Source organism: Montipora capricornis, chromosome 1 (assembly GCF_036669925.1).
Source record: "Montipora capricornis isolate CH-2021 chromosome 1, ASM3666992v2, whole genome shotgun sequence".
Classification (NCBI taxonomy): Eukaryota; Metazoa; Cnidaria; class Anthozoa; order Scleractinia; family Acroporidae; genus Montipora; species Montipora capricornis.
Window position 1 is genome coordinate 14,452,806 of NC_090883.1, and position 15,000 is coordinate 14,467,805.

Genomic DNA, 15,000 nt, shown 5'->3' on the forward strand with positions numbered 1-15,000 from the left:
GGGTCGCCCGCAAAATACAAGGCTGAACAAAGAAGCAGGGAACAAAGAAGCAGGTTTCAATGTTGAACGGGACAAAATCTAAAGTCTAGATATGTACATGCACTTGTACATTGTTAACATGACGGCCGAGTCATTGAATTTTTTGGTGGACAAAATTTGTTGAAGAAGTTTGGAAGGAGGATGGGTAGAAGTATCCACCCAGCAGTTTGTAATGGCTGAAATTTTGATGAAAATGTTTAGGACTATTTCATAAAGATCACAAGTGATATTTATATAAAGTTCAGCAGTGATATTTATATAAAGATCAGCAGTGATCATTATATAAAGATCATTTCATTTGAGAATAAGCAATAATTGCATTGTTTGCATATTCAGCCCCACACTCCCCTGGTACTGAAATCAAATCGACCACTAGGCTTTTCAGAATGAACAGAGATTATCAGGTATAAAGGTTCATACACGTGACATTTTAGAGATGTTTTGCAAGGCTGTTAGCCTCATGAATTATTAATGTATTTTTGAAAGAATATAGTTGTACAATATGAGTGGCAGATCTGTATCACATTTTCAAACTTGTGGCGAGGCCAAGAGTTTTTTAAATATCATACAGATCTGATGCAAATATTTCGTATGTCTTATTAAATAATAATAATAATAATAATAATAATAATGATAATAATAACTGTTTCTATAGTTCTCTTATCCTATGTTCAAGGCACTTTACAATCATACAAACAACATTATTATAATTATAATAAATATTTACAAATTTATAACCATATCCTATTATATTTACAATGATTAAAAAAATAATAAATTAAAAAAAAAAAAACGAAAAATTAAAACTACATTTGTGTAAAGCAATCTATGCAATCTTTAGAAACAATGGTCTGTTATTACAAAAAAAAAACGAAAAATTAAAACTACATTTGTGTCAAGCAATCTATGCAAATCTTTAGAAACAATGGTCTGTTATTACTAGTAAACAAGTACGTCTTAAGTGATCTCTTAGAACTTGAGATGGTGTTAGACTTCCGAATTTTATAGGGTATTACCAGTAAGTTTCATTCTCTGTGTGCATGAACAGCGAATGCTCTGTCTCCATACATGTAGGTCGTGGTATACGATCTAGGATGCATTAAAAGTTCATTACTAACAGACCTCAATGATCTAGTATGAGAACGATAATATAATTTCTGAGCTAAATAGCTAGGCAATGTCCCATTCAGTGATTTATACACCAAAAGCAGAATCTTGAAAATAATGCGGTATTGAATTGGCAGCCAGTGAAGCTCGCACAAAACAGTTGTAATATGCTGAAACCTACTCATTTGCAACACAACCCTAGCCGCCGTGTTTTGTACATACTGCGATCTTTGTAACTGATATTTAGGCAGGCAATAATTATAGTAATGCATTACAATAATCTAGTTTCGATGTGGCAAATACTTCCTAATTCTATATAAGTTGCTGAGATGATAAAATGATGATCTAGAGATGCTAGACACGTGCATGAAAAGACATGTGCTCATCAAAAATAACACCAAGACTCCTAGCCAACTGAGAGGCAGCCACGCTCTCATCACCAACACATAAAGACTGAAAGGATGGAGAGGGATAATACTTTGAGTGGATGAGCATGACCTCAATCTTGTTGTGGTTTAGTTTCAATTCATTAAGATCCATGCAATGACAAATAGCAGAAATGCAGTTCTCAACCCTCGATTTAGTAGCATCCACATCCACCGCTTTGAATGCAAAGTATAACTGAGTATTGACGGCGTATAGATGATAATTCAAGCCATAAGAACTTATCACTTTTGCAAGTGGGGCGGTTTACAGAATGCAGCTAGAGTTCAGGTCCCAGAACTGAACCTTGGGGAACTCCCACAGGAAGATGTCGTACGGTAGAATTCGTCTCATTGATGTTAACAAACTGAGTTCTTTGATAAAGATAATAATTTAACCATTGTAGGACAGTTCCTCTAATGCTAAATGATTTCTGCAGTCGTGCCAGTAACAAGGAATGGTTAACGATGTCAGATGCCGTGCTGACAAATCCAACAAAACAAGGAAAACATTCTCATCCTTATCCAATGACAGCATAATGTCGTTGATAATGGTGAGAAGCGCAGTCTCTGTGCTGTGAAAAATCGTATACGCTGATTGAAGAGGCTCATGTACAGTGTAGATCATTTTCACCAAGACAGTTATTCAATTGCACAAACACTGTTTTCTCTATCAATTTAGATCGGAACTTTAAATTTGACACAGGGCAAAAGTTACTAAACTGTAGCACAACCTTAAGTTCGTTGGGCAGCAATCCAGATGACAATGACAAATTAATCACCTTCTAAATACAGGAACAAGAATAGAATAGTGCTCATTGCTGCATGATACTCACTGGAAGTGGATCCAGTGCACATGCCTAGTTGATTTATCAACTGTGCGAAAAATAGCTTGCTATCATGGACATTGTCCTGAATAACTGCTGAATAATGCTGTTCTTTCACCTTATAAAGCATAGCATTTACAACATTGCACTTACTTACTTAATCCTCTTCGTGCATGTCCGCACATAAGGCCTTTATCAGTGAATGCCATTGTTGCTTGTCCTTCGCTAGGTTTACCACCTCTCCCCAGCTGCATCGTTTCTCCTTCATCTCCCTTTCAACTGATTGTCTCCATGTCTCCTTTGGTCTTCCTCGCTTACTTTTTCCATCTGGAGTCCAACGCATAGCCACCCGCGCGATGGCTATCAAGGGCATTCTACAAATATGCCCAATCCATCTCCACGTACGTTGTTTTACCTCACGGGAAACAGGTCGTACACAGGGCTTCTTTTGTAGTTCATAGTTCAAGATCTGGTTTGGCCAGTAGATCCCCAATATATCCTTCGAAGGCACTTATTTTGAAAGACTTCTAGCTTCTGACATACGCTCTTAGTTACTTTCCAAGATTCTGCACCATAGGGTAGCACACTCAGGACGTTGCTTTTGAAGATACAAACCTTTGTTGTAAGACTAATGCTGCTGCACTTTCATATGTCTTCCTTCAATGTCCGTTCCGTTTATAGTAATAGGCTCTGTTGTTGAGCAGTTTGTTCGTAGTGACTTCATTTTGATAGAGTCCACTTTAAGCCCAATTGACCCTGCATTTCTACATGTAGTGAGATCTTCGCTTTTGCATTGGATGTCATTAAAACGGTGTGACAACAGCACAACATCATCAGCAAAATCAAGGTCTGCTAACATATCCGTAAAAGTTTACTTAATTCCTTTCGGTCTTCCTTGCATTGTTTCCCTAATAAGCCAGTCTATGCTAAGAGCGAATAAAAGGGGGGAAAGCATACCGCCTTGTTTTACTCCGGTATTAACTTCAAATTCTTCTGACAAGTAATGTCTGCAGATGACCCTGGATTGTTAATCACTGTGCTATAGCTGGATGATGCTCACAATCTTAGTTGGAATTCCATAGTATCTTAAATAGCCTATAGGGATTCTCGATGTACGCTGTCAAATGCCTTTTCAAAGTCGATAAAGTTTGCATAAACTGGCGTGTTCCTTTCGTGACACTGCTCCAGGATTTGCCTTAAAGTATAGATTTGATCGCTGCAAGATTTACCTTTTCTAAAGCCTGCTTGTTCGTTGCACAACAATGGGTCTACTGCTGCAGATATTCTGTCAAAAATCACTCTGGTGAAGACTTTACTCATAATGGATAGTAAGGCAATTCCTCTCCAGTTGTTACAGAGAGTTCAAGCCTTCGCCTCTTCCTCTTCTTAATCGCGATCTCTTCATTATTCCAAGGAGCACTAGGTCGAATGACAATAGTGCAAGTTCTTTTGGTGCTAACCTGTCCAAAGCCTTGCATAATACCTCATCAAACTCTCTAGCCAATGACTCAATACTTTGTGAGACACATCCATCCGACAAACCAGACGATCCAGTCATCTCATTGAAACTATCAAAATCAAATCCCATTAATTTAGGAGAGACAACAGTCCTCCTCACATGTAATGGTTTCTGTAAATTCAAATTGAAGTAAGCAACCTTATGATCAGAGATAACTGTTCCATGACTTCAACATTCTTTCGGCCTAAGGCACCCAATATATGACCTCGCTTATGGGTTGGTACACATACATGTTGCTTTAAATTGAACAAATCAAGTAGCTCTCTAAATTGTGTCGCGTCCCAAACGGCGTTGTCGTCCATATGGAAGTTAAAACCCCCATATATCTCTTTCCGGCAATAGATGAGAAAATTCCTCCAGAAAGACTCCAACTGACGTAGCCCCCCCCCTCCCCCCCCCAGGGGGACGGTAGACGATGATTGCTCTCAAACTCTTACAATCAACAAAAGTGACATCCATGCATTCAAATGATGTAAAAGAATGCTCACATAACTTTGTTTTAGAGCACATACCTAGCTTGTAAAGAAGCCCCACACCTCTGTCTCGTCCTACCAAACGGACAGAGCTCTCCAATAGTCACTTCACCACCTTCCATATGCAGCCATGTTCTGTAAGCTCCAACAAATCCACCTTGTATTCCACAAACCTCTGTAACAATAAAAGTTTTGTTGCATAATGAACAAGCATTCATAAGGCACAAGGTGAATTCTCTGTTTAACAAAAATTTAGGAGCAACACTGACGTGATCTAAAGAACAAAATAATATTTCGCAAATTAGATCCCTTTGGAAGAGAATGTGTACTCCGCAGGTGTCCATTCTTGGCCATTCGATTTAAAGAAACAATTGTTGTAATCCTACCATCAGGGCCTGGATTCAATTTAAACACCAAGTTGCTTCAAGAATAAGATGGAAAGTCGCATTTGAGTTTGCATAGTAAGCACACGGTCTTTTGTGTCACTTTAACTTGATCTTTAGCAAACCGTTACGAGTGTTTGAGGAGTCCAGCATTGCATTATGAAGCATGTAAAAAGACCATTGTTTTAATTCCAGGGCAGTCAATACAACAGGCCACAATCAGCATGCAAATGACAATGCAAATGATCAACTAAACTCTTGCCTTGGAAAACCAATGAAACCCAGGATAAATAATCTTCAAATTCCTTTACTTTCGTCCATTTCACATAAACAAAACCACTCCAGCGATAAGATACATGTACCCCATTTAGACGTCTTCTAGACTGTTCTATCGTGCAGAACAGCTGTTCATAAAGGAGGAAATATAACATAAACGAGGACCACAAAATATTGTGGCCAGCCACATCACGCATGATTTTGCTACGTGTTAATGTACACTAGGTACATTGTGTTCTTGGTGATTCAAGACATTTTAACAGGGAAAATCGAAAGAAACGTTTATGTAAATGAGGAGAAAGCTGTATCAGAGATACAGAATTGAGTAATAAGACATCTATTTTTTCAACACAAAGTAATTGTGTTGTTCTTTTCCATAGGCTCACTCTGGATTGCAGGAGGTAATCTCAGAATTTCCCATTAATGCAAGATTGCAAGTAATGAAAACTAACTTATTTTGATAGATGTTAGAAAGTGTCCTTTAACCCTTGTCCTCCTCTTAGTAGCTACCAGGGCTCAAAGTTTGTTTTGACTTTGGGAGCACCACTGCTACCAGGTGTTAATTTCTAGGCGGACTGCTGAAATTTTAGGTGCACAGCTAAAACGTTTAGGAGCACAACTTAAAATACTGCAAGCAACAAAAAGAAACACCAGAAGCTTTTGACATTTTATAGGTGATTGTTAATCAGCTCAATACACAGGGTTTCATTGGAAGCCGGTCACTGGCGGTATATCGCCATCTGTTTGTCAGAAATTTGCCTCTCGCCGCCCGCTATTCTGCCTTGATTTTCACTCAAACCTTTGTAAAAGACAAGAGTGATTGCCACTTACATTGATTAGCCCAGGCATCTATTTCAAAAGTTATTGAAACCCCTGTCAGTACGGTAATCTTTTATTTCATTCCCATTGAATGTTTCTTTCTTTCAGTCTCTTACTGTATGGTTAACATAGCAATAACTGTTACATTTTTTGAAAATAAGCACTGACTTCTTTGTTTCACGAAGTGTTGCATGTTTAATGTCATGGAAATCTTCTTGATGAGAAGAAATCCTACAAGCCCCATGGATCACCAACTGAAATCAATTCATTTTGCCACTTTCTGTAAGCAAGGTTTGGTCGCCTTGGTCTCTGCCCACTGCTAAACCACTTCACATCCTCTGGAGTTGGGTCACGTTCCTCCAATTCTGGGTCTCCTGTGCTTATACAGATGAGGTCTTCTGTTGTGGACACACGGAGACTACTTCACACTGCTTAATGGAATAACCATTAAGCAGTGGAAATGTGCCGACGTAACACCCCTGCCAAAGAAAAATACCATAAAAAACCTGAATAAAGATCTGAGGCGGTGATCTCTCTGACACCTGCTATGTCCAAAATCACCGAGGACATCATTGTGTGCGATTACATTAAGCCTGCGATAATGAAATTTCTGGACCCCAAACAATGTCACAGCGCTGTCCCAAAATCTTCAACTACAATCGCCTTGATTAGTATGATCCATTATTGGACAATTGCAACCAATGGCAACGGTTCCACTGTTAGGTCAATACTTTTCGATTATTAAGGAAAGCTTTCGATCTCATCAACCACAGCATTTTGTGTAACAAACTATGTGACCTGGATTACCAACAAGTGTAACCAACTGGATCATCGACTACCTCAGTAAACATTTCCAAAGAACCAAACTAGTAGATGGATGTTACTCTGAATGGGGCTCAGTTCCATCCAAAGGCCCTCAGGGAACAAAGGTTGGTCCCTTGGTTGTTTGTTTTCATGATAATTGATCTGGTTCTTAGTGGCACCTGTCTATGGAAGTACGTGGATGACACTACAGCATCTGAAGTCATCAGAAATGGCGAATCCAGCACTACACAGCGTATTGCTGATGGGGAATCTGCTTGGCCAGAGAAGAACAAGCTACAACTAAATTCTGACAAATGTAAGGAATTGAGAATTTCTTTTGCAAAAACGAAGCAAACTTTCTGACCTGTCGTAATTGATGGAAAAGATCTAGATGTAGTGACTAGTTTTAAACTATTAGGAGTAACCATCACAAGTGATTTAACATGGAACAAGCACATAAATGAAGTGATTAAGAAAGCAGCAAAAAGGTTGTACTTTTTGGTTCAATTAAAAAGAGCCAAGGTACCCCTGAATGATCTCAAGCTTTTCTACATTACGTGTATACCATCTACTTTGGATTATGCCATACCTGTTTTCCACCATTCACTTTCAAAGTATTTGACCCACGAATTGGAACCAATATGTCCCAGTTCTAATTAGGATGAAGTCCCAACTCGCCTGGATTTAGTATTACTACACGAACACCACTGAAGCTTATGCAATGACTTCGATATTTAATAACATTGTAAATGATAAGAGTCACAGATTGCATCATCTGTTACCACCGTTACGTAAAAACGAGAGATACTTTTTTCATCATAAACGAACATTCGCCATCCCGAAAGTTAAAACTGAAAGAGCAAAGAGATCTTTCATGATTGCTTCTAGCCTTAATTTCTACAATTAATTTTAGATTATGAATAATTGTGAATTGTAATAATGTAATGTGTACAGGAATTTTTGTATAGATTTTACCTTTTTTCATTTTCATATATCTATTTTGTATAATACGCAATTCAGCCGTAAGGCTACTATGTACTATTGTTTAATAAACATCTAAACATCTAAACTAAACAACATAATTTCTGCCAGATGTAACAGGTTCTAACAAAAAGAAACTTAAGGTAACACAGTCTGTCAACTCGTATAATTCAATTCCATTGGTACTGAAGAACATAGTAACAACCATATTGCTGGTATTTTGCGTTCCCGAGGAGTACATGTATACCTTGAAATCCTCCTTGTAGGGATCTTTTGTGAACATAACTTGCTAGAGGGCCAGAGAGTGACTTGTCCTAAAAGGTACCATGGTCTTTTAGGGCCTTGAAATTGGCATGCTACATTTGAATTCTTGTAGTGTCACAACTGTTTCTAAAAAAAATGATCGGAGTAGAGAATCTTTGCTTAAATATCGTTAAAGAATAAACAAGTACTGTTGTGCAGTTGGAACGCAAATCTAATCACTTGTTATTAAACTATTACTTAATTACTTAGTTACCAGTATCCTTTAAAAATATGATAGAACAAAACTCCATCTCGTTTTCACCAATCAATGTACGGTTTGTAGAGCTCTCTGGCCTACTATCATGGTTGAAGACCATGTTCAAGCATCTTACAGCTTCAGGTGCACCAACCTTCCCTGTTGCCAGTATCTCCAAGCAAAGCACAGAATCGTCGTTGTTGTGGGAATTCAATTCAGAGGCATCTGTCTTTTGGCTTGTCTTTTACTGTTAACTCCCGGCTTTTACAGTACATGTACTTTCTGGTGCAAACATAAAGCAAAAAAATGTTTTGACCTGACATCACATTAGACTGAAAAGAAGAGGAATTACAATGTATGAAGCAGAAACCTCCCTTAGTGTGTGCAATAAACGTTTGCTTAGTGCCACTGCAAGACATGCATGACATGCAGGAAAACATCGGTCAGAGTTATTTGCAGTTAGTTTTTTTGCAGACTATTCAAAGAAGAAACAAGTGAGTTATGCAAGAGAGTGAACTAAATTTATTACCTAAAGCTTAAAAACTAAAGGAATCAAAGAAGTCCCCATGCAGTTGCATTGAACTTGGGCTTTTTAGGCACGTGAGTGCAATCACAAATGATTTTTCAGGAGTCCTGCCTACTGTTGTAAACTGGTTTATTTCTAACAGAACAAAATTAAACTTGCTTATGTACATATTTCTTTCTCTTTTTTCCTCTGTTAAAAAAGCTCTCTTCTCCTTTTACACTGACTCTTATGCAAAAGCGCCTGTCAAGAACTATTTATCTCATTACATGTACATGATATAGTCATGCAGTTTCCGACACCTACTCTTAAGTGAAAATTATTAATTTAACTCCCTGACACTATAGTATAAAATGGATATTCAGAATTTCTTTCAATATTAAAATGAGTATACAGGTTAGCATATTATTTTAGTGGTAACTTTGAAATGGTCATAATGTAAGACTTACATGTACACGTGCTCTGTTCTGAACATAAATGGAAGAATTATTATGATGTTACCAGGACTGACTTGCAAGTGAAGCATTGTACTGTGAGTGACCTAAGGAGAGCATGTTAGGGCCGATTTACACAATACAATAATTATTTTTGTTGCATGCGACAAGCTTACGTCAGGCCTACGACATAACTTACGATTGGCGTGTACGTCAGAAAAATGTCGCAGCATTTTTAAAACATGTTTTAAACGCTGCAACAATCGTAAGTCATGTTGTACGCCTGTAGTAATTAAGCTTGTCGCATGCAACAAAAATTGCATCGTGTAAATCAGGCCTTAAACATCAGGCATTTACATGTATAGCTCAAGGGGTTCCACTGATTGCGCTCAGTTCATCCCTGAGCGGAGCTTCCAGGAAAGGGATGATTGAAAGGAATGACTGAGCTGTACCGTCATGATTTTGTTTATATTTACTAATTAATGCATTTTCCTCTTCTTCTAGCTCCTCGAAGCCCTGAACGCAGAGAATGAGGGAGCCAGAACTTCATCAAGTGAAGGCAGAGAACTAATAAATGTCAGTGAATGTAAAACTGTGAAAAGACAACTTGTATAATATAGATAATGCATATGAATTCTGAGCATTATTGGATGAATAAGAGCTACAATGTACATGTACATGTACTATGCAATCAAGAATTAAGTTGTTGTTTCCTTACATGTTTACCAGTATATTTGTGAAAGGTAATTTCATTAGTTAATAACTATTTTCCAGTTTTCTTCATCCAATTCTCAGCTTTTGCATGTTCAGATACTGCTACGAAACTTGGACACCATTATTTTTTGCAGTAATTAAATATAAATAAGGAGAAAAATGCCCTTTTTTATTAGATTCCTTGAACCAGTAGGTGGAGGTTTGAGCTTGATTAAAAAGTGAAAAAGATATTTTGAATGACTGTATAATATTTAAAGAGTGGTGGTAATCCTCTTGTTTGGTTTTGTCTCATTAGGAAGTACACGGAAAAACCAATAAAGGTATGTGAATGGTCTGCATGCTTCGTCACAGAATTATATGTACCTGCAGATGAGTCAATTTCAGCTCTTGATGTTCATGTGGTGGTCATTATTTAGTGTAATAATTACATAGGTGATTGATGAAAATTCTCTGCGCTGATTGGTTGCACTTGAGGTGATTACTACATTCACTCGAATAAGCGTCAAGGTGTATATTTAATTTTTCGTGTCTGTGCAGTACGTGGGGCGCTTAATCGAGGGTGGCGCTTATTTAACGTTATGGAACAGGTTCACGGGTGCGTTGCGGAAAACCATCCTCACAGGCACGTAATTTTACAAAAGTGCCTAAACCTATGCATCATTTTGTAGCACACAGAACCCAGAATGATGTGGAAATGTTTTTAAATGGTGAAATTGAATATAAAATGTACTGCGATCAGTGAATGCAAGATGAAGCGATTTTTATAAATGCAGCAACTCTCGTCGGATTTTGGCCTCCTGAAGTAAACAATGATTGCATAACACTTAGCAGATGTTTGCCATCAAATGGGTGTCGGGGAATCGTTAGATCAGCTTTACAAAATAAGTTATTATAATTCAAAGTTCATCGAGATACATTGGATTGGATTGGATTGACTTAGCGTTAGGAATTATATCTTTAAAACGAAAAACAAATAAGCGAAAGCCTGACACCCTTTTCCAGAGGAGGGTTTCCTGTTGCATTGAGCGAAATTTCAGGTTTCTACGATGAGTTCCTGTACGCAAAGTATTCGCTCAAAGATGGCAAAATTCAAGAAAAATTAAGCCAAGAAACAAGGCTTATTTATGGGTCGCACTTGGGAAAAGTTTTAATCTTTGCCGGCTAAAAAACCACAAAAATTTGAAACCGCAACCGGAAAGGAAAACTTTTAGATAGAAACAGCGGGTCGCACTAGGGAGATAATTGTCAGTAACCAGATACTAGATACCACGTCGTTTACCAATGTGCTTTCGAAAGGCATGATGTCAATCGTGGTCTAAAAAGAAACAAGTATGCGTCCCGTGGAAGGAGTGCTCATAGTTATTATGGTGATTCTCCTTCTGTTCATTCAGCTTAACCTACAGCAGTTTGTTGTCTTACACTTAATATACGAACGATGGGCAGAGGAATGTTTTACTGTTTTAGCTGCGTTCATGATCAGAAGAAGACATCGACGTCGACGAAGGATAGCTCGATCACCATATACCTGGTCAGTTCCCCGCCCATTAGAGTTGTGGTTTGATATACACAACTAGGACATATCAGTACCAAGGGAATTTTTTCGTCAGCAGCTTCGAGTCACAAGAACTTCATTTAACCGTATTTTAAACCGTGAACTAGAACTGAACTTCCCGCGCGTATCGTTTTTCATGTTACACTGATAAGCGTTGACAGTTACCGCTGTGATTCCCATTGTTTGGCTCGACTTTGTGAAAATTTGCCTGCCCCACCCAAGCACTACGGCGTATTTGATGTTTTGCCGATTCGCAAAGTTTTTGCCGAAGCGAAAAACCTGGGGTCACACTAGGCAAAGGCCCGCGATGACAGATTTCCACCGCAAAGTAAACAAATTCCGGCAAAGATTTGCCAAGTGCGACCCATGCCTTAGAAAGTTTAGTCAACATAACACGCCGCCTGGGATTGGCCTTCCTGATTATCACCTAAGGCACCAATAGGGCTCAATCTCCTGGCGTGTGCCAAAATGGTGGTGGATATTATTTCAAGATCAAAGTTTCCTTTGCCGGCAATTCGAACGCGAAAGCACAATTTCTTAATTTCTCGTGTGTTTTATTGATTTTGTGGCTTATGGCAAATTTATCCGGCAAATTTATCCGGCAAATTTGTTTCGCTTTCTTTTCTTTTCCTTCTCTCCATCCAAAACCGCGACTACACACAAGCAATGCCATGTTGTGAAGACGCGCTGTTGGAAGTCATTCTCCCGCGCTAAATTCCCAGGTGGTCCAGCGGTGTTGACAGCTCAACACAACTGTCACGTAATGAGTCGCGCAAAAAAGGAAACTTACAATAACTCCGGAGTGAAAAGAGATTTCTGATTTTGTTTTCTGCATAAGAAATCCTGGACCACACACACGCAGTTTATGTATGCCAAATACCACAATTTTGGAAAAATTTGACCCACGAACCTGTTGCATAACCTTAAAAGGCTCATACCACAAAGGCAAATCATTTTGATTGTACAATTTACCGGTAATTTACTTGATGAGTTTTTTTTCATGGCTTACCGACTTGCAGCTAACGTAAGTTTTGGCTTTCATAACAGCCTCGTCAATACTTTTGTGCAGGTTTTCAACAACTGTTCACTCAATGTCAATGTCCTGACTGTTTAAGTTCAATAGATCTAACACAGGATGTACTTTATCTTAGTCTGTGCATTTAAAAGTAGTTCAGTTGCCCTCAAGCACTTTTAGTAACACAACAAACTTAAATGGCCTTTAGTCATGTCGTTACCCAACGTTTTCTTCTGGTATCTACCGATACCCGGTATCTTCAATTGACTTCAATGTCACTATCTCCTTTTTTGTCAGTCTTGAAGCTCCAACAGGTGTGGGTACGCTTCTTCTACATCAGAATCTGTTGTGTGAAAAGGATTGGCATTTGCTGGCTAACTCAAGATCCCTAGCTGTGAGCAAAGCATAGCTTTTCCAGTGCTACATGGCTGGCTGTCTTTGAGACAATGAACAACATTGTTGCATGAACCATCAACGGGGAGGTTTAAATCCTTAAATCCTTGATGGCCCTCCCCGGTGGAGCCCTCAAGTTTCCAGCAGCCATTTCTTCGTGAACTCCTACAGTTTCCAGCCATTCATCATTTTTTGTTACTGTACATGCAGCCTTGAAAGGCTTATTCCAACTGACATCTGGTGCCTGGATGTACTTTCTGGAGCCCCCAGGCACACTTACATGGTCAACTTTGTTAGACTTAAATGACTCAATGATTTTGTCCTCCGTGTGACATTCAGGAATTCCAGGCTAACAGCCTTCGATTGAATGCAAATGGACCAACAACAGAGTCAATGAAATTGTTGTTTCAGAACCGCAACTTCTTGCTTCCCCCCTTTAAAACCACGATAGGTTTCAGTTTAGTTCCGCCAGTCAATATTCGCTCCCTTTCGTGACCGGTCAATTTCAGAGTAATAGTTTTCTTTCGCGTTGTGTCAACAGTTGTTTCCAATGTCATGTCACACCATTGCTATTATATCAGATGATCTGTAGTTGTGTTCCTCTTGTAGCCCTCTAACTGTATTACGTATGATACAAGTTTAGCTACCATTCTTTCTGGATCTTGCTGAGTGATGGAGGTTTTTCTTCTCAGTGACAACCCATTTCACTTCATAAATCTGCAAAGCCATCTTCCGAAACCTTTGAAGTCGTCGCCATCCACAAGGTTGCTTTCCATAATATTGCAATGCATTATCCCTGCTTTCCTCATTTTGAGCTTACATGAGACTCTTAACGCTCGAGATTGCCTACTTTCTATCCATTCTAGCATGACCTCTTCAAGTTTTGCACTTAAAGGTTTTCTCCAACCTCCACCTTGTCTGCTTCCTTGCTTTGCTTTGGCAGCATCCCAAGCAGACCTTCGATATTACTCTTGGTGGCTCGCCATTCCCGTATTCTCCTTTCATCAACTGAGAATCACCTGGAAGCAGGTCGATTACCATTAATTTCAGCATAAGTTCTTCAATGTTTTCCCCTTGTGGGAAAGTGCCTCCTTTATATTCGCATCTGACATTCTCTCAACCAAGCACACTTGACAGTCAAATATCATTCGGAGTGTGTGGTAAGTTATTTAATCTGTAATGGGTCAAATTTCCTGTTCCTGGACATGTATGGCTTCCCGTGAATGGTTGGATTTAATAAAGGACGTCAACAGGGGTTCTCTGGTGCTTCAGCACTGCAGTGTCAGATTTGAGCGCTTAGCAGAATAATATTTCACTCTAAGAAACTTCATGAAAATGTCAAGAGCCTCCCCAGTGTAATACAAGATGTATTACAGTGTATCTTTTGAGACAGTCATCAGAGTAAACCGTGTATATAAACAGTAGTAGAAACCCGAAATCAACCAACTTTAACACTGCGAAAAAGATAAAAGGGCCGAAGCCAAAGAATATCACACCAACACAATCAGTGTGTTCATGTATGTGTCACATGAACGACCAGATCCTGAAAATACTCTTGCTGGCCATGTACAGAGCGATCTGTCACGTTTGTTGACCTTCTTACAAGCAAGCACCGACAATCTCCTCACAGCAACAGTTACAGGGAAGAGAAAGAGGGAGGTTGGGTGTGTTGTACTGGCGAAGTTAACAGCCTTCACACAAGAACAGAACGTGAAGATTTTTAAGAGAGAACTGAATGAAAGAGCATCGAGACATATTTTTTTCCGAGATATACCAGTACTCACTTTGAACTGAAAAACATCACTATTGATGAAGTAAATTCCCATTTCTGGCTTAGAGTCACATTGCAGCGATTACAGTGTATTTTTATCATCTTACAGAAATACTAGTATAAGCGCCGCACTTCAAGGGTGGTGCTTATTAATGTTTGGCCTCCATGGGTGGCGCTTATTCAAGTAGATACGGTAGTGCGCGATAGTCACCTAAGTGGTTAGCTCCCAGCCATTTTGTCAAGGTGACAGACAAAGAAATTAGTTGTTTTCACGAAAATGCATATGTTTCAAAGAATTTCCTCTGTAATTATACTAAAACAATTATTCATTTCAGGTTCGGTGAATAAAATCCTCAACTTTGTCTTTGTTTTTTATTCACCAATATTCACCTTGCCTTTGGCAAATAATAAATTATCATTAAATACAGAAAAAGGAATAATTATCCTGA

General features: G+C 38.8%; 1 protein-coding gene across 1 annotated transcript in view; it reads left to right on the top strand.

Annotated features, from left to right (window-relative positions):
• The window catches only part of LOC138058427 (cytoplasmic dynein 2 intermediate chain 1-like), a 111,190-nt gene that overhangs the window by 35,003 nt on the left and 61,187 nt on the right, over nucleotides 1-15,000 (top strand). Inside the window, exons 11-13 of the mRNA XM_068904287.1 lie at nucleotides 5,427-5,447; nucleotides 9,611-9,682; nucleotides 10,116-10,140. Of these exons, the coding sequence (XP_068760388.1) occupies nucleotides 5,427-5,447; nucleotides 9,611-9,682; nucleotides 10,116-10,140 (118 nt within the window). The remainder of the gene's footprint in view (nucleotides 1-5,426; nucleotides 5,448-9,610; nucleotides 9,683-10,115; nucleotides 10,141-15,000) is intronic.